Source organism: Marmota monax, unplaced genomic scaffold, assembly GCF_021218885.2.
Source record: "Marmota monax isolate L192 unplaced genomic scaffold, Marmota_monax_Labrador192_F-V1.1 WCK01_AAM20220418_F8-fsc00020, whole genome shotgun sequence".
In the NCBI taxonomy this organism is placed as follows: Eukaryota; Metazoa; Chordata; class Mammalia; order Rodentia; family Sciuridae; genus Marmota; species Marmota monax.
In genome coordinates, this window is record NW_026692912.1 from 8,041,188 (window position 1) to 8,064,832 (window position 23,645).

At 53.4% G+C, this 23,645-nt stretch overlaps 1 protein-coding gene across 13 annotated transcripts in view; it reads left to right on the forward strand.

Annotated features, from left to right (window-relative positions):
- Znf618 (zinc finger protein 618) overlaps positions 1–23,645 on the forward strand; it is a 161,145-nt gene that overhangs the window by 59,106 nt on the left and 78,394 nt on the right. For 12 of the 13 annotated variants that reach the window (XM_046451223.2, XM_046451224.2, XM_046451232.2 and 9 more), the window contains exon 2: positions 23,294–23,337. In XM_046451223.2, the coding sequence (XP_046307179.1) occupies positions 23,294–23,337 (44 nt within the window). Of the gene's footprint in view, positions 1–9,052; positions 9,148–23,293; positions 23,338–23,645 lie in introns of all 13 variants that reach the window. The other variant, XM_058581639.1, reaches the window with a different exon arrangement.

Below are 23,645 nucleotides of genomic sequence, written 5' to 3' on the forward strand. Positions count from 1 at the left end.
GTCTGTTTCCCTTTCCTTTACGGAAGCGTTTAGGATTTCCTCTGTGCTCAGTGTGGAAACCTGCTGTCTGACGGTATCTAGTGTCTACTTTCATTCCTCTTCCCCCTGAGCACCGGGTCTTTGGCTCAGAGGACTCCCCTTTTTCTCTGCTCTGTTCCCTGCTCTGCAGACCTGAGGGGACACTGGGCCAGTACTGGGTCTTGGGGGTGGAGCCTGGATCGCCAGCTTGCCTGGGATGCCAGCGAGCGGGGCAGCTGGTGGACCCTCTCTGGGACTCACTTTCGTCCTCTGGAAAAGGCAGATGAGAGCAGCTCCCAGCTCCTCATCTTGTTGGCCATGAAGTAGGACCTAGCAGGCCAACACGGGGGACGGCGTGGCCTGGAGGAAGCCGTCAGTAACGGGAATTGTTCTCCCCGTAGTTCAGAGATGGAAGAGGAGTGAGCCTTTGAGCTGGGCTTGGACGGTTGGACAAGACCAGTGAGTCTCACTCTCCCTGCTGAGAGTGATGGCGCGGGGTAGGTTTGCAGTGGGGGAATGGCCGGAGGGAGTGACTCCTCACCGTGAGTCCGAGTCCCCCGCTCTCCTGTTCCCCAGTGTCTTCCTGGCTCATGTGACCTTGTTAGAGGCAGACTCCAGGTGTAGAAAGAGCCTTATTTCCATAGAGACAGAGCTTCACATTGGCCTGCCAGATCCCGCTGTCCTCCTGCACGACGTGTCTCTGGCATGTCCTCGGATGTTCTCCTCTGTGCATGGCCCCTCGCTGGACTGGACACTCACCTTTGTGTCCCCAGGTCCCGCGTGCAGTCGGTGCTTAGAAAATGCTTACAGAGCAGGAGAGGAGCCGCTGCTTCATTCTCCCGTGCATTTGCCATTTCATAAAAGACATCATTTGTGGTTGGACAGTCAGTTCTTTCAGGAAAACTCGAAGAACTGGTTTGGAACCATTGTGAAACTCCGTTTTAATAGCAGCAAGACAGGGCTCTGGCAGCTTCAAAAAGGGCGATCAAGAAATTCTTGTTTGCTCAACAGAAAGAGCTGTTTGGTTACGTGGCTTCAAAGTCACCCCAAACACCCTATAATTTTCAGCGTCTAATGTTGTTCTGATGATTAACCTCTAAGGTAACAGGGGAGAGTGTAACTTATTTAGAGGGCTATCCTAGGCTGGTTTCCGCGAGATGACTGTCCCGGGTGATTCTGGAAACACCACCAGGAAGAAGTTCAGTAGGGGCCTGGTGGGGTGGGAGGGATTCTGGACGTCCCCTTCTCCTTGGCCCGGAGCACAGGGCACACAGTTTTCAGCATCTGTGTTCTGAGTGGCACTGGCGGGACAGGCAGGATGCTTTCCTCGCCCTGGGATGCCTCTGAGCAGGTGTGGGGATGCAACATTGCAGTAGGGTTTGGTGAGTCTGCCCCCAGGATTGGTGGGGCCCAGGGAAGCTCAGGGCTGGGCAGACAGGAGGACGAGGAGCTGGTCCCTAGACCGAGCAGGAAGGGTGTTCTCAGCAGCACCAACAGAGGCTTGGGAGCACCTGGCAGCTGGGCATCCTGAGTCCCGCTGGGGCACATCTGGGCAGGACACAGGCACCGCGCAGGCAGATGGGGAGCCCCCACCCGAGGAGCACGATTGCCCCTTGGCTCCTCCAGGTGTTGCTGTGGCTGGACACGGGCCCCTTGTGGTCAGGTGTTCTGATTTTCTCTTTTTCTTTTGAAGAGAAGCTCTGAATCTGGGCTGTTATGTAGACCTTCCAAAATTTTAAGTCATGGCCACTAATTGAAAAAAAATTAAATAATGTAAAATTCTCCCAAGTCTCTACTCCAGCCCACCAGTTGGTGGAACCCCTATAGGAGCAGGAGAGAAACCAGGGCTCAGAGGGACTCAGGGCCCCATCCTGGCCATGACTGTCCTTCCCAGCCTCCCCTTTGCAGGAGGAAGGAGGGCTCAGCCTCTGATTCTGGAGAGGAGTGCAGGGACTTGAGAACCCATCTCCCCTCGTCACCTTTTACCCCAGGAGCCGGGGCAGCAGAGTCTGGGGAGGCTTGGGTTTTGTGTTTGGGTTTTGTTCTTATAACGTGGGTTGTTGTTGTTACTAGATGTCTGGGGAGTGGGTGGGCGAGCGTTAAGGCTGATGGCCTCTTCGGGCCTCCAGCCTCCTTTCATCCCCGTCCTCAGCTTCTCAGTCTGGGCCTGTGTGGACAATGCCTTTTCCTTCCTTCCTTCCAGATTATGAATACACTCATGGCCTAAACTAGCCCTTCAGTGGGACTGCCACCCTAGCCAGTGTGTCCCCCTCCCCCGCAGCAGGTTGATGAATGTTTTATTTAAAATTCTTTGTCTTTAGATGGGTGCCACAGAGCTGGCCAATAGAAACACCTTGCAAGCCGCGTGTGTCACTTTCAATTTTTCTAGTAGCCCCATTAAAAAAGGAAACAAGGCACAGGTGAAACTAATTTGAATAATGTTTTATATAACCTAGTATCTCTGCAGTGTTATCAGTTCAACGTGTAATCACAATAAAAATTCTTACTAAGGTAGCACACACTTTGTGTTTTGTCCAAAATCAGCGTGCGTTTTCCGCATGACGGCGCATGGCGGTTTGGCTCAGCCCTGTTGCAGAGCCCAGGAACCCTATGTGGTGGGTGGCACGGGGGTGTGGCAGTGTGGCTGGAACAAGTGCATACAGAAATGGATGTCCACAGATAGATAAGAAAGCGTGTGCAAGCCAGCGGGGACCCGGCGGCTTAAAGGACGTGGCTGATGCTGTGGCTGGCGTGCTTGAGCCTCGGTGGGCTCCTCGTGGTCCCCAGGATGAAGCTTCTCCAGCTGACCCCCCTCCCCATCTTACACCGTCCCCCACGTCCCGCCGGCCTTTGCTTCCTTCCTCAGGCCCTGGGCCTCCCAGGTGCTGCCCCGTGGTCTGGACCCTGCCCTCCCGCTCCCTGTGCTGGCTTGGGCCAAACCCTCTTATGGGCTGAACATCCACTTTCCCCGCCTCACTGACTCTCACGGGGCTCGACGGGGCAGGTGCTGCTGTCCTGGTGGGGTGGGGGTCTTCCTCCTCTGCCCTGCCACACGGGGATTATCTCCTTAGCCCGTGAGAGCCCGAGTGTGAAGGCCGTGGCTCCTTTGTCCCCTGATTTACCCACTGTAGTTAGTATAGTGACCACAGAAAATAGATGATCGATAAATATGCAATGAAGGACTTGGGTCAAGAGTCAGTCCCTTGGGGCTCCCAGAGGACCCAGGCCCCTGACATTGGGGCCAGGAGCTCAGCCCCACGGCCAGCGTGGTGTCTGCTGCTGTCGTTGGCCGGCTCATCCTCTCCCTGTCCGTCTCTTGACTGGCTTTCAGTTGCCTGTAAATTATATTTTTGGTGGCTGTTAATAAAAATATAGGGCTGGGGAAAAAAAAAAGACTTCTCCTAATAGAATTTTATTAAATGGCACTAGTTTAAAAATGTCTCGTAAAAAGTTAATTAATTTGGGATTTGGGGATGAAAGGCGTGATATAAATGTCAGTTATTATTATTACAATTTCAGCCTCATGCTTATGCTCTGGATCCAGCCCCTGATCTGGAGTCTCTGCGACTCCCACGTACCGGCAGCTCTGCTCACATGCCGGAGGCGGATTCGAGCTTGGGGGTCCATGGGGGATGGAGAGGACCTTGCCGGGTTAGGCCGACTGCCTCTTCATCTCGAAGGGGGCAAGGCCTTCAGAGCCAGTGCCACTGTCGGGCTGAGGGCAGGAGGGTCTTGGTTCTCTGGGGAGTTCCTGGCGGTGCAGCCCGGAATATCAAGGTCAAGGGCTCAGCCCCATGGAGTCCCTGGATGCTGGAACTGTCGGGGCACGGGGGTGGGGTGGGGGTGTAGCCCTGCTCTTGTTTTACAGAGAGGGAAACTGAGTTTGAAGGAGGGCAGTGGCTTGCCTAACCCAAGGTCGCATCACAAGTTAATTAAATTTATGGAGAAAAAGGCAGTGAACGCAATTAGTGAAGCTGGGGGAGCCTTTAAAAAAAAGAAAGAAAAGGTTGAGATGATTTATTGGTGACAAGTCCAGAAACTGTTTTCCAAGAAGCAGCGGAGTCCTGGGACTTCCTGTGAGTTCACGGAGACAGCCCTCTGCCTGGCTCCTCCAGGATGCCCCACCTCCACTGCCCGGCTGGCTCACGGGGCGTCTGGAGGGAGGCGCCCGGCCCTGACCCAGTGTGTAATTACCAGTGCGCGGTGGGGGCGCACTGCGGTGATAGTGACACCAGGTGATAGTGCCAGGAGTGGCTGCACATCCGTCTTCTCAGAGCTGAGAGGACCCCCGGTCAGTTGTCCTGCAGTCCTTTCTGGACCTCGCTCCCTCCATACGCTGCATGACAGGTGCCTGCCCGTTTCCAGCAACAGACTCCCCTCCTCTTCCTGGGAGCCCCGTCCCTAGGAGGTTCCAGAAAGACCTGCTTCCTGAGGAGCCCGTAGCCGCCGCCGCCCAGCTCTCCTTTGTTCTCACATCCTGGTTCTGTTTGAGGATGACAGAGACCACGTCTCCCTCTTCTTGCTGAGCGGAGGCCCGTGTTACCCAGTGGCACAAATGCACCCACTGCACAGGAGGCACTTGGGTTGGGATGGTTTGGAGGAGGAAGTAGGAGTTGAGCTCATGCCCATGTGGGTTTCTCTGGCTTTTGGGTAACTCCTCCTCCGCGGCTGGGCTGGGATGGTCAGGGGATTCGGGATTGGAACAGGGCTGGTCTGAACCTGGTCCTGCACTCCAGAGGACCCTTGATCTTGTGCTCTGGCCTCGCCATCTACACCATTGAGTAACATCCGCACCTGACTCTAGGCACCGAAGGGCATCGAGGGCATGGTGCGCAGTACACCGCTGCTCACGTAGTGACCCTCGCCTGGTGTCGGGAAGGCCCTCCTGGATAGCAAATTCCCTGAGATGTCCACCTTATCGCCACCTCAGTCTCCAAAGCCCAGCACAGAGCTTGGCACAGCGGACCCTACTAGAACATGCCTCCAGTGATGACCGGATGACTGACAGCGCGCCTGAGCCGCCAGTCCTGCCCTGTGCTTTCCGCAGCTCAGTGCTGGGCCACGGGCCAGGCGGTCCACCATGTCACCTGAGGCTGGATGCCCCCAGGGGACTTTGCACAGGCCGAAGGCCTCCCTGCCCTTCAGAATGGGAAGCAGCTGCCAGTCTGGCCTAGAGAACGGAGCACGACACCTGTGTTGTCACATTTTATTGTAAATAAAATTTTTTGCTCTTTTGCCTCCCTGTCCCCTTCAAGGGAACCATGGCCACTTCAGACATTTTAGTCCTTTATGTCAAGGAGCTGGGAGGATGGGAGGCAGAGGGGAGGTCCAGGATGAAGTCCCTCTGGTCTTGTCACTCTTGACCAAGCATCAGCATGGCGGCTCGTTTCCCTGGGCCATGGGCAGAGCATGTGGGCTGCGTGGAGGGGGACGCCGCGGCCTCTCCAGCAGCAGAGCAGCCTCCCGCCCTCATCTTTATTGGGTTCCTGGGTGTTTCTGCTCCAGGCCTCCTGGGCAGCGCAGCTTCATGACTGGTGCGTGGAACCTCCAGCACCCCCACTGCCACTGTCAGCCCGGACGGGAAGGGGCAGAAGGCCCGGCACGGCCTGCTTCTCCCCGGCAGCCCCGGGACTTGGAGCAGAGCCTGCCTTTCCCACGCCTTGTGGGAAGTCCAGGTCCCCACTCTGCCGTGCAAGGGTCAGGGCTTTAGAGTGTCACCGAGGCCCTGCGCCTCACAGCTTTACAGTGGTCAGGTTGGAGGGCATGAGGACAGGTGTGGGAAGTGGAAGGTTCAAGAAGGATTCCAAAAGTCCTCTCCTGCAGTCCGCAACCTGAGCTGTTTCAGATGGAAACCTAGTGCATTAAAAGGTGACGTGTTGGGCTGGGGACATGGCTCAGTGCTTGCCTTGTATGCAGAAGGCCCTGGGTTCAATCCCTAGCATCACAAAAAACAGAAAACAAACAAACAAACAAACAAAAAACACTGTGGCATGTTATTTCATTAAACCCACCTGGCAGTTGCCAGGGAAGGGTCCATCGGTTGTTTGATGGACCCTCATGTCTGAGCCCACTGTTTGCCCCTTCGCACGTGGAGTGCACTATGCTGGGTGCACCTGGGTGTTCCTACCAGGTGGCAGGTACAGAAGGTACTGCTGGTCACGACAGGGAAGGCTGTGCGCTGCTAGGATGAGGGTGTCCCCAGGGTCAGGCCTGGGTCAGTTGTCTCTGCATCTCACTGGTTTGTCCGGGAAGCTTTCTGTACCTAAAGTCACTGTTCGATCTTGGGTTCACCCCCTTGTCCCCAGGAGGGAAGCTCAAGGACAGGGGGCAGTTGATCTCTGCCTGTTTTCTCAGCCTTGACGTTACAGAGATCAAACTTGAACGTGGGCTTCCTGGTCCCCTGTCCAGAGTTGCGATGGGATTAAGTGGATGATGGGAGGAGAAGGCTCAGGAACAGAGGGAGGCCATTGTGATGGTGGCCGTCATCGCCGTGCAATCACCTGGGCTTGTGACTGCTGTATCGGAGCTTCCCTCCTTCCACAGGGAGGCTGTGTGCTCTTGGAAAAATAAGGAACCCATTCCCCTTGAGGGCTGGGCCTCCCAGGGCAAGTCCTCTGCTGGGCCATCTGTGGCTGGGATGGTCCTCTGACAGGGAGGGGCCCTTTCCCTCCACCACCCTGCACACTGCTTCCTCCGTGTCATCTGGACAGTCCCTCAGAGCCCTTTGGTACCTCCAGCAGGTACCCCCACGTCCCCACCACAGGGTCTGTCCAGCTAGAATGCCTGTTGTCAGGTGCTCGTTACCTGTCAGGTAGACGCTTTCCCTGGAAGGGAACCTTCCTCTCCATCCCAGACTCAGGGCTGCTGCCCTGTGACTTCTGTGCCCCAAGGGCTGTGTGTCCATCTCCCTCCTGCAGCAAAGGGCCCCACATGGCCACCATCAGCCGCCACTACCCTGGGGGGGGGCTCCACCTGGGAAAACACTGCCCGTCAACACGTAAGTGTGTCACTGCCAATAATAGTGCGAAGGCTCCAAATCTGAGGGCCTTTCTAGGATCCTTTTACTGATTAATTAGGTCAGCATCTCCAAAATCAATTTTCAGCGGAGTTGCTGTGCTCCCCGCCCAGCCCGGCCGCGATGCTGGCCCGGGAGGCGGTTCCAGGCCTCTGGCAGGGCCCATGCCTGGGTCTACCTATGTGGGAAGAAAGTCATGCCATGTCTCTTCTGTGATTATCCTGACTTTTTATTTTATCTGCCCCCCCCTTCAGATCTTCCATTAAGCCCCCGTAGATCCTGCTTCAAGCAGGCAATTAGACTAACAACGTAATTATATCCCTCCATGCTAATTGTAACTGGTTTAGGGGAAAAACAAAGAGCACGAGGCGTCAAAGTCTCTGGAAACTGGAAGCAGCACTTGTAATTTCCAGGTATTTCTCGTCCCCAGTTGCTGGCAGGCTGGTGCCTGTGTTTGTCCACGTAGCTTGCCTTTGGCTCAGAATGTCACCAGGACGCACGTAGTCCCAGTCTCCTCTCCTGAGCATGCGCCGTGGCCACTCCCCGTCCTGGTCCCTGCCCTCCTGGCTTTCTGCTTCCTGGGTCCTGGCTCTGCTGGCTCCATGAGAGCCTGGGGGAAGGGTGCAGGCGAGGAGGGTGAAGGGTGCAGGCGAGGAGACCGACGGCCTTGGAGGTGATGACTCTTCATCCTCTCTGCCAGTGCTCCATGATGCCCAACAGCCATGGGTTGATGACCCCTTGGTCCTCCCCCAAAAGGTTGGGGAGGCCAGTGCTGGCCCTGGCCCAGGGTTTGAGCGGGGCTGGGTGGCGGGGATGCTGTGGGGAGACATCTCCCACCCCCACCCCCACCCCCACCCCTGCTGTGCTTGGCATTTCCTGTCTCTTCAGGTCAGGCTGGTGGTTGGCAAAGGAGGCTTGGTCCTTGCCTCTGGTGTGCCCTCAGCCTGGGGAGGGAGGTGGACAGTGATGGAGCCCTGGGATCACTGGGACAAGTAGACATCAGAGGGGCTCCAGACCTGCCTTTGGTGGCAGGGTGAGATGGCATTGGGGACTAGGGTGGTGGTGACGTCTGGGAGGCTTCCTGGTGCAAGGGGGGCTTGGAAGATGGGGGAAGGGCTGACCCAGCAGGGAGTGTGGGGGTCTAGGAACGTCAGGTGTGGCTTGGCGCAGGTGAGAGCCCAGAGGAGGAGTGTGGTTCTCTCTGGGGAGGGAACTGGGATTGCTGCAGAAGATGCTTGAGCAGGGGATGTCAGGGACAGGGGGACAGACGGAACCCCCTAGAGAGGCGGGACAGGCAACAGGGGGAGGTTCCTGGCCGGGAGGAGCCTTGAGCAGAGGCAGGAAGGCCTGAGAGGAGCCTCAGCAAGGCCGAGGTGGTTTTCAGGAATGATGACGGGCTGCAATGGGACTGGTCGAACTGTGTGACCTTGGGTGGTCACTGAGCCTCTTTCTTCACCAGGTGAAAGTGAGGGCCTGTCAGAGATAAGGTCTGCAGTGGCTCCAGCCCACCTACCCAGAGTGGGCATCAGGGTGGTGTCTGGCTAGGGACCTGGTGCCCCAAGGCCTGGGGCTCATCCCTGTCCACCCTGGTGTCTCCAGAGGTGGGGACGTTGGACAGCTGGATGGTGACAGGCTCTTGGGCACATGGTGGCTTTCCAGTTGTCATGCCTTATGCCACCTTGGCCATGTGCCTCAGGAGCACCGTTCAGTGCATACTCCTGTCCCTACAAACAGGGTTTCCTGCTTACTGATGTGACCTGTGTCCCTCTGGACGGCTGTCACTCAAGTGACCCCTGAAGCTGGGGCTAGAGATGCCATTGAACCCCACTTCTTTTGGGGACCGCTCTCAGACTCTTGTCCCCATTTGGGCCACAAGGTGCCAGGTATTCCCACCCTGGGTTCCCTATCAGTTGTGCAGACGGGCGTTTCATTAAAATTTCCATTAACTATTTTTTCTTTTTTTAAAGCCAGTGAGCAATTTATAGATTCATTAACTTTTTACTACACTTGTGAAACCAGGAAGAGGAGAATAAAGGAAATGAAATATTTGGTCTGCTGCGTTTCACTCAAAGATGGTGGCCCTTCCGTGAGGAGCCCAGGAAGCTGGGCGAGAGGTGGGTGTGAGGAGCGTCGAGAAGGTCTGGGCTCTTCCGGAAGCTTCCCTCCCCGCTGCCCCACTCCTGCACTGGGGGGCTGGTCCATCCCTTTGTTCAAACCCACTGGTGTTTTTTCCTCACCACATGGCTGTGTGCTCTCTGATGATGGCCTCCCCAGGGAGCTGACCACTTCTGGTGACGTTGAGTGTGACACTGGATGTGTTTTGTTTTACTGAGGTGCACTCGGACCCCTGGTAGCACCCTCATTGCCTTTCATCTTGGGGTTAGCGATGGCATGATTGTTGGGGATGGGCTTTGGGGCCAGAGAGCTCAGGCTCAGCCACGTGACTTGGGATTAGTGAGTCCCTCCGTCTGAGCATCTGTTTCTCTATCTAGAAACTTATAATAGTGTTAGGATCTCCAGGAAGTCCCAGGAGAGTGACGCTGATGTGCCTTGGCATGCGCACGGGTAAGCGGTGGCAGGTGAATGGGCGCCGAGTCTCCTGGCCCTCTTCACACCCTAAGCCGAGCAGTGGGACTGCTCCTCCCCAGCCGTCCTCGGCTGGACTCAGTTCCCTGAAGGGCAGGCCGCACCCCCTCGTGCCACGTCAGTTTCCCCATTGTAAAGGGCACAAGCAGGCCCTGGCAAACAAGGCTGTCGGTGAGATCAGACGCACTTTGTCAGGCTCTTAGAGTCGCTGGCACCTAAGTGTCGGAGCACATTAGTGCTCACCCTGTTGCTGAGGTCACCGCAACTTGAAAGTCTCACTTGCATGGTCCACTGTGTCTGGAAAACAGTAGGCTTCAGGACTGCTCCCAGAGCTCCTGAGAAGGAGGAGGCTCAGTGCTTGAAGGTCCTCCAGGGCCCTCTTGCTGGGCGCCCAGGTGGAGAGGGAACGCCCTGAGAGCTGGAACTGCCCCGTAGGTGGTGGTCCACCCTCAGGACACACAGTAGAGGCAGATGTTGGTAAAGTCACAGATCTTCAGTCTGGAGTAGTTGGCACCCCGCCTGGTCCCACTCCTGCTCTCAGGTGGGCAGCATGAGTGGTTTGAAGTAGGCTGGTTCCCCCCAAAGCAGTAGTAATAGGAGGCTGAGCAGGAAGGAGGGAAAAAGCCACTCGTGTTTTAATCATCCCAGGCACGAGCTTTTGGGGAGTCTGTGTGCGTGGAGCCTTTGTTGATGTAAATGTTACATTGAGTCAGGTGGATTGTTGATTCTGTCCTTGTCACTTTGTCTTAGCACGTGTTTTCCACGCAGCTCCAGCATCGTCTCCGTGGCTTCGTAAGCAGGGATTAGCTGGCATTACTGTGCACGTTGGTTTTCCCCAAATATGTGTTGTAAACGATGCAGGGGACGTCTGTGCGCAGGAAACTTTTTTCTTCTTTTGCACAATATTCAGACTTTGCTTCTCAAAGTGAAGTCCTGGAGTCCAAGGACTTGAGAGTGGACCAGGCTCTGTGGCAGTGGATGCGGCAGCTGCAGCACACATCTGCTGTGCTGGTGCCTGAAGAAGAATCCTTGAGGGAGACCCGGCGTGCCAGTCTGGCCACCCTGCTGCCTCCTCGACCTGCATCGTAGCTGGGGTTGGTGGCTGCTGACTTGTATTATTTGTCCAAAGACTTTGGACCAAACCGTGAGCTGTGGCTGGAATGTTAATTTTTTGCATGCCAGGCTGAAAGCTCATACTCAGAGCCCGTGATCAGAGGCCCACATGGGCACCCCAGAGGAGGGGTGAGGCTGGCCCCTGTGATAGGGGTTGCAGATTGCGTGCGCCCACGCGCACAATCTCTTTCCAGGCCTTTATTTTCTCTTGCATCCAACCAACCTTCTGGCTCTAAAGGCTGAGCGTGAGGGACAGCGTGTGTGTTTTCGGCTGAAGTGTTCACGAGGGAAGGCCATGTGAGGCAGGAGGCAAGCCCAGCTTTGAGGATCATGTTGGTGGCAGCCTGGTGCAGGGGAGGTCAGCGCTTTGAGTGGACCTGTGAGAACACAAGTCTTCAAATGCCGCATCACAGGACTTTCTGTGATTTCCCAGTTTGAGTTGAATGTGGGCGTTTTTCCGGAGTCCCCTGCTTTCGCTGTGATACTGGTTAGCACTGACGTTGGGTTAGGCTGACTTCTTGAAATGAGTTTGGTGGTTTTAGAGGCACTGTCAGGACGGTGACAGTGGAGACGGTGGTGGGCTTACGTAGCCCTCAGTCTGTGCCCCAGCCGCTGTCTAGAAGTCATGTGTATGAGCTCTTTTAATGACTTCATTAAATCAAGTCATTTCATAAAAGAGGAGCAAGGTGTGGGATCTTGGAAAGGGGAGCTCGGTCTTTGTCTTGGAAGGTGATACGCGTTTGAATCTCAGCTCCGCTAGTCACTGTGGGACTTTAGAGCAACTTGACCTCTGCTCCTTCCTCTCTGATATGGAAGTCACGACTCCTGCCCTGTGAAGGGCTAAGAGAAGCAGTGGAAGGGGAGCCGCCCCAGTCACCACACACATGCGCCTGGAGCCCTGGTGGAAGGTGCTGTTCCCCCCTCACCCCAGGCTTGGGCCTCCGAGTCGTCTTCCCCTTTAAGGATGTTGTGTGGACGCTCCCTGAGCGCTGGGCTGTCTGGTGGGCACTGGGGAATCCAGAGGCATGGCCTCTGCCTGGGGAAGATGGATGGTGCAGCTGGAAGACAGGTCATAAAAAGATGACTGAGTAAACCAGCCGCTTGATCAATACCGTTCAAATGGCTCAGGCAATAAGTGCTTTAAGAAGACTTGGGAGGGCGGTGGCCCTGTGGCCCGGGGGAGGCAAGATGGAGCCTTAAAGCAAGGGAAGGCCCCTTTCTTTCTTTGCAGAATGTAGTTAAATTGAGCCTTCAGCAGCCGGGACAAGAGGCTCACAGGGCTAAGCCTGCTCCTGTAGGCTAACAAGGCTTTTGCCTTTTATGCTGGTATTGAAGAAACGACACAGAAAGTCCCAGTGTGGATCCGGAGTGGCCTTGAAGTTGGAAAGTTCTGGGGCCCTCAGAGTGGATTTCCCTCAGCCCAGCTGGCCTCAGACTTCTTTCGTCTAGGGAGTTCTCCACAGAGCTGGAGGTGAACTCTGCTGGGGGACCCAGGCATCCTGCGTGTCACGGGACTGGGATCTGGTGGCCAGGCGTCTGTTTCCCAGACTTTCAGATTCCTTTAAACCATAGGCCCCATCCCTTCCTCGTCCTGCTGTGCTTGGAATGGTACCCAGGACTACATTTCCCAGGAGCCCTTGCTCTCCTCTGGGCTGCTCAGCAGGAAGATTGGAATCTGGGAACAGGAAGCCTGGGTTGTAGGTCCCCACTCATCCTGGGCTCTCCCAGTGGTTTTTGCATAGCCCAGCCCTCCCTTTTTGTGGTCCACCCCCTTGGGCAGCGCTTGCCTTCTGCTGGACAGCTCCAGCTGTCGGCAGTGCCATCTCTTTCCCTTTCTCAGGACAGGCCTGGGCATGGGAGCAGCAGGTCGTGGACTGATCCCGGTTGCCCCTCTGTCCTGTTGAGCCTCTCCGTTCATCCGTCACCACGCACTCAAATCCCTGTGCAACACTGCCTCTATTTAGAAGACCTAGAGGGCTTTTTCTGGTTTTCTGGCCCAGACCCTACAGGACAGTCCCCGATCAGATTCCTCCCCTCCACATGGTCCCATGGAAGCCACTGTATAATCACGTCTGCCCTAATGAATTTAGAACACAAGGATTTTTTTTTTCTTAGCAAAGAAAACAGAATTGTAGAATAATTTCAAAATAGTCTGGCTGCCTGGATTCTTTAGCGTGCACCCATTGGGATGTGTAGAATTACACTGTCTTTTTTCTTCATGGGCCTCTCATTTAGAGGAAAATGGGTGGACCCTTCCTTTCCAACTGTGAGAGGAACTATTTTGATTATGAAAAAAAAAAAAATTCATGCAGTTGTTCTCCCCTCCCTGCTTGCCCGGACTGTTGATCTTGTGATATATTTATAGAGATCGTGGTCGGCTGACCAGGAGTTATTTTGCAATAGGAATTCATAAGATTTCTACTTTGAGCTTGTGTTCCAGACTTTTCTGTGTTTCTTTCTTTTTTTTCGATCTTACTTAGAACAAGTACTTTGCCTTTCTGTAGTTATTTCTTTTCCACAACAAAAGTAAGCCCTGCTCTTCCCTCGTATTTTTTCCCCGTGTGTATTTATTGTCTCTGAACTTCTCCCTTCTTTGATGTCTCCTTCTACTTCAAATTTTAGCAGACCACAGCTCCTTTACGTAGGAACGTTTTTGCAAATGAGAATGTAGTGACCTGGAAAAGGGTGTTGGGGGGGGGGAGGTCAGGAGACCTCAATTTCTCTGACTACACAAGGACCATGTTGGCCTCCAAGAGGGGCAAGCAGCCGCTGGGCCCACCGCAGACAGCAGACAGCACTACCTTGCTGAGCTCCCGTGGCCCTCCTTCCCCACGCTGTGCCAGGCAGCCACTCCTCTTGGATTACAGCGGCCTTGAAAGTGCAATGGTCTGCCATTCTTGGACTAGATGATCCCCTAGACCCGTCACTGCCACGGTTCTCTGAGTGCTGGCAGTGCCATTCTAGTTTTAGTCCATTTAACTGACCTCAACGAAGCCCCATCTGCAGCACAGCCCTGGGTGTGTAGATCCACAGGGTGCTCAACCCAGCCAGCCTCGGGAAACCTGTAGTGTGGCCAGGGCAAGGCTGCAGAGTTGTGGTGTTTGGGCCGCTTGCAGGCTTGTCCTGTGGTCCTGGAGGAGCAAAGAGGGGAACCACAGAGTCAGCAAGGTGCAGAACGAGGAGGATGTCACAGGCCATATCATCCAGCTCTCCACTTACAGTTGGGGAAACGGAGGTTTAGAGGGAAGAGGGCTTTCCTGAGTTGTGTTTTTCTTTCTTTTTTCTTCTTTTTTTGGGGGGTGGGTGGGTGCTAGGGATTGAATTCAGGGGCACTTGACCACCGAGCCCCATCCCCAGCCCTGTTTTGTATTTTATTCAGAGACAGGGTCTCACTGTGTTGCTAATGCCCTGTTTTTGCCGAGGCTGGCTTTGAACTCACGATCCTTCCTCCTCAGCCTCCTAAGCTGCTGGAACTACAGGCGTGCACCACTGTGCCCAGCTTTCCTGAGTTTTAATAAATGGTAATTTTATAGCTAAAATTTATTATAAACTGAGAAATCATTTGAATAGAAAACAATTACATAGGTAAGACTTCTGTGGGTAATGGTATGTGTCAGACACTATTTGGAGAGCTTTATGTGGGTTAGACAATTTAGACCTCAGTAACCTTGTGAGGTAAGTACCATCGTTACTCCCATTTCACAGATGAGGAAACTGAGTCACAGTTTAAGTGGCTTACCTATTGTCACTCAGCCTGGGAGTCATGGAGCCAGGGTTTGAGCCCAGCCCGTTCCTTCCAAGCTCCATGGTAAGAACCACTGGGCCAAATAAATCCTGCTGGGACAATCAGAATGTTTTAAATGTGTTAATTTTACTTCCCACCATCCGTGTAATCACAGTGACATCGTCTGGGTCTGTGACACCTGCGGTATTGCTGGCCCTGACGGACAGTGTCGAAGACTTCAGTATCCAGCAGCCGTGGGATGGGGTGGTTTTTACCTGTTTTACTCTGGAGGAGATAGAAGCTCAGAGATGGGGTGTGACTGGAGAAGGTCACGGAGCTGTCTGTGGCCCTGACAGAATGTGAACCCGCGTCTGCCGAGCCCCAGGTGTCAGGGTTGGAAGGTCTCTGAGAGGCCATCAGCTGGCAGCCCTATTGGGCAGACTAGGGCGTCTCGAGGAGGGCTCTCCTGGCCTGAGCGGCTCTTGCTTCTTTCTCCCTGTCTGGGCACAATGGCATTGATTTGGCCACGTCCCAGGGGGCTCGAGCCTTGGGTGCCCCTGAAGGAAATGGAGGCCAGCCTCTTCCTCCTGCCTCACTTACAGATTCCTAAGAGGGTGGCTTAGAACCCTGTCCCCAATTCCGGGTTTATCTAATTTGGAGTTTTCACCTCCTTTTGTTTGTAATAGATTTCCCCCTCCCCAGGACTCAAAAAAGTTTTCTATTTTTTCACCCTCCCCCACTTCCTGCTGATCTGAAGTGAATATTTATCACATATTTAATGAGTAATCTGAGTCTTGGCGTGGTGAGGCTGTACCAGGACATGGTTTATGGCTGATCTGGTTTTAACTCGCTCCAGGCGGTTTTCCCTGGAGTTTTCTGTAAAATCATAAACCTGGAGAGAGAATTTTTGTGGAATCTAGTCACATGACCCGCTCTTTTATAAATGGAGAGATTAACTGTGTGAGCATGAGGAACTGAGATGCTTTTTTTTTTTTAAAAAAAAAAAAAAAAAGAAAAAAGAAAAAACAAATAGAGAAGCATTTGTAGACCCAGAGGAGTGTGTCGTCTCCAAAACACAGAGAAAAATCACTCTCCAAGGTCACCTGCCCACCCTGTAGCAGGACAGAGTAAGGGTTGGAAGGTGGACTTGGATGGGGAGCAGCTAGGGTGGGGTCCTGGCCCCAAACCCAGCTGCCTCTGAGACCTCTCCTGGCCCTGGGGCTCCTGGCATAGACCTTGTAGGGCTGTTGGGGATATTGAGTAGAGCTGCACGCTGTGCCCCAGCTGGTGGACCCCGAGGTGCCCAGCAGATGCAGCCACTCCTGAATGGTCACCCTGCTTGAGTCCCTCTGCTGAGTTAGTGGTTCTGGCTGACCCCATGTGGATGTGAAGACTCATTCCAGGAGTGGGCCCATTGGCGCCTTTCACCCCACAGCAGCCCTGAGGGGTGGGCACTAGGACCCCAACCCTCACCCCACTTTGCAACTGACAGTTCAAAGCCATGACTTGTCAGAGGTCTACCAGTAAGTGGCGGGCCTTCCGCCCAGGCTGACTCCCAGGATGGCTGTCCTCGCCTTGGCCAGTGGCTTCCTTGTCCTCAGTGCAGTCCTGCAGCTGGCCCTGGGAGAGAGATCAGGCCCAAGTTTCCTCAGCTCAGACCCCAGCCAGGCCTCCCTGGGTTTCAGGATCAACCTTCTCCTCACTTCTAGGTCTCAGCTCTCATCCTGGGAGATGACAGTAGCCTTTGCTCTGGGTCCCCTGCCTCTGGTCTCTCCATATGGGGACCAACGGGTACATTCAGGGCTGTCCGTAAGCCTCAGAATCAGGGTTGCCTGATTTACAGGTGCTTACAATGACCAGCTTGCCATTGGTGACAATGACAGTAATTGGGGTCTAGATCCAGTTGGTACAGCTGCTCATAGAGAAGAACCCTGGACCCCCTTCCCCGCCCCCGCCCCTGGGAAACAGGCCCATGTTGGTTCTATTCCAAGAAACCAGATTCATTTCTTGACACTTGACCTCAGAGACTAAGGGCAGAAGGCCCCGTAACTGGGAGAAAGGAGGAGATGAGTCTTTCCCCGAGTTTCCCTTGGTTTGGAGGCTTGGCCAGTCGATGGTGGCGTCTCTGGGCCTCCCTTGTGGACGGCCTTCACGTTTCTCCCGCGGAGCACTGTTGCTGCTCCATGGCAAAATGGCAGGGAAAAGAGGTCCCCCCCCCCCCGCCCATGTTCCTTTCTGCCAGGTCTCAATGAGGCCTGGGCTTTGGCCTGGGAGCCTGGACGGGACCTCCAGGCGGAGACTGTTCACAGGGGGTGGGGCCGGTTCCTTCTTCCAGAGACACAGGCCATCGAGCAGCCCTGCCTGGCTGAGCGACCTGGCTCCCAGCCGGACAAGGTGGTGCCCTCTCGCTGCCCGGAAGGTGGTGGACACTGCTGCCTTCCCCCAGCCCGTGAGCTCCGTTGGCCTCTAGATTTTCTATTCTGCCTGTGGGTGTGGATTAGGAGCTCCGGGCTTCCTGTTCAAACACCCCTCCCTCGGGGGCCCTTGACCCTGAATTCTTGCTAGATCATGTTGTCGAAGTTGCTCATGGAACCTGGCCCTTTCTGTTCAGAATTATCAGCTGATAATTAAAAGTGGATAGCTCGAACTCACCAAGCCATCGCTGCCTATCACCCTGATTATTCTTGTTGGGGCTGTGTCCCCAGCTGTCCTGGTGCCCAACACATGGTAGGCACTTTAATAGTAATACCCAGAACTGTTCGGGTGAGAGAATACTAAGGAGCCATGTCTGATTCATTTTAGTGGGAATGCCCCCCAGACTGTGCTCAGAGTCCCACTCCTTGTGTGAACCCTGTGAGTTTTTCCGGGAAAACAGCAGGCACCCGTCCTCCCACTAGTTCTTTTCACCCAGGATCTCCACCCACCCCTCAGGCTTGGAACCCAGGGCGGTCAGTGGCTTAGAGCAGTCACATTCAATTGGGAAAGAAAACAGAATTAAGAACCAAGTACCACATGTTAGAATCATAATTAGAGACACGGTTTAATTAGAGAATTTATAATGCATTTAGTTTGAGAAGAGCAGTCTTCCTTACAACTTGAAAAGCTACTGTTCAGCCTTGGCACAGTCACCCTTAAAAGGTGTCTTTCAGGACACTTGGTGAATAAAGTGAGGACTCTCTGTGCCCAGGGGGCTGAGGTTGGCTGGGGAAGCAGCAGGTCCTCTTTGCTTGGGGCCAGGCCTCATTCCATGGTTCTGGAGGTAGAGGGCCCAGTGTGTGGAGGAAATGGCCCTGGGTGTGCAATGAGAAGACGTGGGAGCCTGGCCTAGCCTCGGACCATCCCTGCGACCTTGGGCAAGTCACCTGGCCCCTCTGGGTGCCGGGTTAATTCATGGTCAGAAGGGGAGCATTGTCTTCCTGCCCTTCCCTGCCCTTCCCTCCCCTCATCAAGTGAGCTGTATGGTGCTGGGCTAACGGTTGATATTCTCGAGCATCAGAGGGACGTGGAAAGTCTTGATGCTCTTGCTCAAGATTTTTGGCATCTTGCTTGACTCTTTCATTTGTACCCTCACCTAGTTCATCTGCAAGTCCCATTGACTCTGCCTTCTGGTATATTCGAAAGCCATCACTTCCTCACCCCTGTCACCACTGCAACCCCACCACATCACATGCTCCTGTCCTGCAGTAGCCTCGCCAGCCCTCTGCATTCTCCCTGCCCCATGCTGTTTCCACCATGGCAGCCGCAGTGAACTTTCTAAAATGGACCGTGAATTGTCCTCCCGTGGAATCGAGGCTACCCACCCAGAGCCCAGCAGTGCTTGGCACATAGTAGGTGATCAAGAACTATCTGCTGAGTGAGTAAAGGAGCAATTGATTCTTACTGATCAGTTGATGTATTTCATCCAAGTAATTGCCATGCAGTTCATTTATCTAGGCAACCTCATTATCAGGTACCTCCTGAGAAATAATCCCAATTAACAGATTCAACAATATTTGCTGAGTATTTGCCCCATGCCAAGCCCTGAGTGGGTGCTAGAGACTTGGCCATTTGTAGGATGTGGTCTTTGCCCAGGAGGAGTGACACCCGGTCTGGGGGTATTTTGTGGGCACTGCAGGAACCGTGGCCTTAGTCTCCTAGAGGTGGTGGAAGGCGTTGACGGTGGTGTATTAGCAGTGTTGGGAGAACAATGAGCAGGGACAAATTAAATAGTGGGGGGGAGGGGGCAGGCTTTCAATTCTCCCAAGAGGAAGTGATTTTCATGTTGCAGTGGGGGAGGGAAAAGGCATGATCCTAATTACACCACCATAGAGATGTGCTGTGTAGGCTCCGTCCTGGGCTTGACTGGCCGAGGCGCCATCTTGGACATGCCCACTCCAGGATGGTGGCCCCTCCATGCTCACAGAGCTGGGGCGTTGGGTCCCCCATGTTTGTGGTGCTACTTCAGCCTCTCTGAGCCTCTGGCTTAGCTCTCTTATCTCAGAAAGGCATTTTATTCTTCGAGCCCAGGCAGCCAGGACCCAAGGAGCTGTTTTTCCTCCATTGTGCAAGCATGACAAATCATTAATTTTTGATTGATTTGCTTAGAATTATGGGCGCCCCAGCATTCTTTCCGCCGCTGAACAGCTGTATAACAAATGAATATATCAGTGTGCACAAAAGATTGGAGATCTAAGAGAAGCAATTACATTGGCCACCCTCCCCCACCCTCACCCCTTCCCGGGCAATGAAGGGAGGAAATTTTTACCAGAAATTCCTCAAGTGGCTTAAAAAAAAATGCCTTTTTTATAATTGAATTAAATCTTTATCTCTTTATCTTTTACAACAGATTTCCAAACACACATCAGTTCCCCACATGCTTGGGTTCTATCCATCCAGGAGGAATCTTTAATAATGAAATTTCAACTTGTGAATTAAATCTAAAATGGGAAAGAAAAAAAAAATTCTACCCCTCCTTTTTTTTTTTCTTTTTTCTTTTTTTTTTTTTGGTTGCTGCTATTCCTTTAAGATTTTGGAACCGTACCAGTGCACTAAATGTGACCTCCATAACTTTTAAATTAAGAATTTATGCTGGCTTGAAATTTATGAAATATTTCAGCATGAAAGAAAGCCTTTTTCCCTCAGGAAAATTGAGCAATAAATCACAGCACTGTGGATTTACTGCCCTAGAGCCAGCGAGAGATAGGATTTTTTTTTTTTGCTTCATTCTGAAAAAAAAAAAAAATGTAATCATATAAGACAGCTTAGCTGCTGTCCTCCCACTCTCTAGAATTTTTAATTTCAGCTGTTTCTGCTTGGATTTATTTCCAATATTCCTGCTCGGCTTTTCAATTTCCTCAGTTATTAAATTTTAATTCAGTGCATTAGCATTTAAATTAAAAAAGGGTTTATTTTATCGAAATCGTTGGCCAGCCCCCATCCCGTAGCACACGAATTGCCTGTTTCTGCCATTTGCACAAAATGTGAAATGCAGCTAATGTCTTACAACTTACATTTGCACAAATTTAGAAATAAAATTTCTGGGTTTGGAATAATATTTTCTTTCCAAGAAAACCCTTAATAAGAGAATGGAAAAGAACAACTTAACATTCATTTGGGAGGGAAGAGGAAGGTCGGATGAAACCAAAAATAGCCATGCCCAGGTGCTGCGGGGAAGCTGGTGGAGAGGGAATAGGTGGGGTAGGAATGGGGGTGGGCACTCGGATGGGGGCTGGAGGGCTTGGGGTCCACCGCCACCAGCCATGGGAGAGTGAGAAAGAGGGGCCCCGTGGGTCATCTGCCCTCCATCTTTCATTTGCCGTAGAGGGGTCTGTTAAGGTTGGGTCAGCTCAACGTGGAGGGGCAGAGAAGGGAGGCTCTGATCCAGCCCTCTGCCCTGCTCCTGTTTTCACCAGCAAAGACCCTCAGCTCCAGAGAAAGAGGTTCAGAGGGAGACCCATAGGGAGCCAGGGCAAGAAGCTGCGTCCTTCATGAGCACAGTGTCCCTTGGCAGAAGGGGAAGGTGTGATGGCCTCGGTGGTGCAGTTCCCATGCCCTGAGCTGTCACCTGTGTTCTGGGTTGAGTGGCACCCCACCCGTTGGTGAAGCCAGCGCTGTGGACCTTCAAGAATCTGACTTGCACAGTGTGGGATTCTGGGCAGCCAAGTGGGCCCTGCTCCTCATTCACCCGCGTGTGATCTTGTGCGAGGACTTTTCTTTGCCTGGGTCTCTGTTTCCTGGACTGAATAAATGGTGGCCTCTGAAACTACATCCAGGTTTGTTAATGGTGGTATCACAGCTGAGCCTGTGCTGAGTACCTGTCGCCTTATTTAAGTTATCTGAAGTCTCACACCAGTCCTATGAAGTGGGTCCTAGAGTTAGCATCCTGCTGAATTGCAGATGAGGAAACCAGGGCCTTGAGAGTATAGACGACTTGCTGAAGATCCCACAGCTAGACGATGGCAAAACCTAGACTGCGGCTCCAACTAAAGCCCTGTGCTCTTGGACTTCAGTTCAAGTTGAGAATGAGGTTGCATGGTGCTGGGTAAAGGTGAGTTTGTGTTTTAGGTGGGATCAAGAAGTTGCTGGTGTTGGACCTTTGGGCCTAGGAAAATGGCAGGGTCCAAGTTAAGCTTAATTCAAGCAGAAGGGACCACTGTGATGGATTTGTGAGGATACAGACAAACCCCGCCTGTGTGCCGCGGATCGCCACTCTTGGGAGTTGAGCTCTGGGCATCACAGGTTCCCTGGCTGGAGGGCAGAAAGCCATGATGGCTGTGATGCTGACACCTGCAGTTATGGATGTCTCCCACTGTGTCCATGCATGTCCATGTCCCAGGCTGGCTCTCCTACCCCTGCCCTCTGCCCAGGTGGTCTTCCTCCCTTGGCTGCTCCAGTACCCCAGTGTTAGTGCCACCACCTGGGCCTCTGCAGACACAACTGCATTTCAACAACGTGTTCTGAGAACTATTTGAATGTTGTCGGCGTTTTATCTTTGTTTTCTAAAACTGAGTGGAAGACAGAAATGACTATGACTACTAGTGCTTCAAAACTGAAGTGCCATCAGCTCATAAAAGAGACCATCAGTCGTGCCCAAGATGCTCGGTCATGGTTTGCCACACTTGACCCGGTCAATGCTGCATAAAATTATGATAGAAAAAGAAAGAAAAGAAACCACAACAACATTGAAAATGGGTGTGAAATGCTCTAGCACTTTACATCTTGGACACGAGCATCATGACAGGTCACGTACAGGTCTGAGGAATGCCGGGTGGCAGAAAGAGGCTATAAGTGATCTGTCCTTTGCTCCCGTGACGTGGCGGGCAGACCTTGACTTTTCCATTTTCCTTGTGTGGGAAATGGGGGGCTCTGCGGTGTCACCCCGTTCCTGTTTGGTTCTCCTGGATGTTGGTGGGAGATAGAACATTGCAGAGCTACTGAAGGTGGCCTTCTGAGTAGCCAGACCTGGGCCTGTCGCTGTGGGACTTTTTAGTAAATGAAAGTGTCTGTGTCTGTCGCGTGGGCACGTTTCCACATGGGCTCGTGTCCACATACCCACGCCTGGCGGGAGTCACCTTCAGGAGCAGGGTGGCATTCACAGGGCCAGGCCGGTGCCCAAAGAGAGATGAGAGGGAGGGGTGGGGACTGTGGAGAAACAGGACTGTCAGCTCCAGCTGGTTGTCACTCTGGGCCTAGGTGTCACTGGGTTTTCTGGTTTTTAAGAGAAGTTGGAAATCCAGCCTTTGTTGAGGGGGGAGAGGGTAAAATCCTTTATTTTTGTAGACTGCGGGTTCTCATCAAAGACCACCACCCAGTTCTGCAGCTTCTGGGCTCGCATCAAAAAAGTGGCTGCTGTTTTTACTTTTGGAAGTCTGAAAATTAGAAAAGCTTGGGAACAAAATGACGATAACCAGGGAGCAGCGGGAGTGGACCTGGGGGCGAGGGGGCTACGGAAGGTCGCCAGTCATTGTCCCGCGCAGGGTTGCCCGTGCCAGTGTTTCACAGCCGAATATCGGTGCCGAGTCCTGGGGGTTCTGCGGCACCTGTCCGGATGTTTCCAAGTACAGGACCTGAGCCCGCTTGGAAAAATTCTGTAAACACGCACTAGAGTCTCAGAGCTGCATCATCCCAACTCTGGTTCCTCTTGGCCTGTGTTTCGAGGCAGCTGAGGAGTGCTCGTGTCAGCTGGTGGGGGTGGCATTGCTCCGTCTACATCTGGGTTCTCTTGAGCGTTGGCCTAGGAGTCAGGACCCCAGATATTTGTCTTTTGGTCCTCATGAGACTTCAGGCAGCTCCCTCTCTGCCCAGGGCCTTCGTCTCTCCTTCTGAACCATAATTTTATGATTCCCGAAAATTTCATTTGGTCAGCCTTATCTCCCCACCCACCCCCGACTCCCAAATAAAAGAGATTAAGAACTGGGACTCTCTGGCCTTCCCCCTGCTCATGGGTTTGGGGGACAGAATATTTTAACATAATAGGATTTTCCCCCTCTGGTTGGTAGGAATAAATCTGCAGCTACTGTTTTATTGGAAATCCCAGCTGAAAATAAAGATGGTGCAATTCAATCTCAGATTTAACTGGTTACTTACTTTCCACCGAGTCCCCAGGGCTGTGCGGTTGCTTGGTTTGTGTTGGCAGTGGGTGCCAGGCTTACAGGGACCAGCGAATGGGATGGCGAGGGCTCCTGACTCCCCCTTACCACCAGGGGCAGGTTTTCCCAGCCCGAGGAATGGGGCCGGGGCTTGTGGCCCGCTCGCCCCTCTGTCTGAAGACGGTCTCCAGCGGGAGTTTGGCGGGTGGCAGTGGGTGGACCTGGTGTCTTCTGCCTGGCTGATGGAGGTGTTCTGGATTTCTTTTGCAGGCTGACGGAGCCAGTGCAGCCGGAAGGAAAAGCACTGCCAGCAGGTACGACCCCTGCGCCCCAGCCCCTTCTCCTGTCCCCGGTCTTCACGACCAACAGCCACCACTCTTTGGTCCTCCCTGAAAGGTGGGATGGTCAGACCAGCCCTCTTTGCTGAGAAGTAACCACAGCTTCCCAGAGGGTGTGAGGGCGTAGACGGCCTTTTCCATGTGCCTACTGTGGGCCTCCAGGGCTCGAATTCAAGGATGATGCGTTTCTGACTGGCCATTGGCCCCTCCCACGGGGGAGACTTGGGGATGAAGCCCAAGGTGGGGAGCTTGGCTGCTGCAGTGTGGACTCCGGGGTGAGCCAC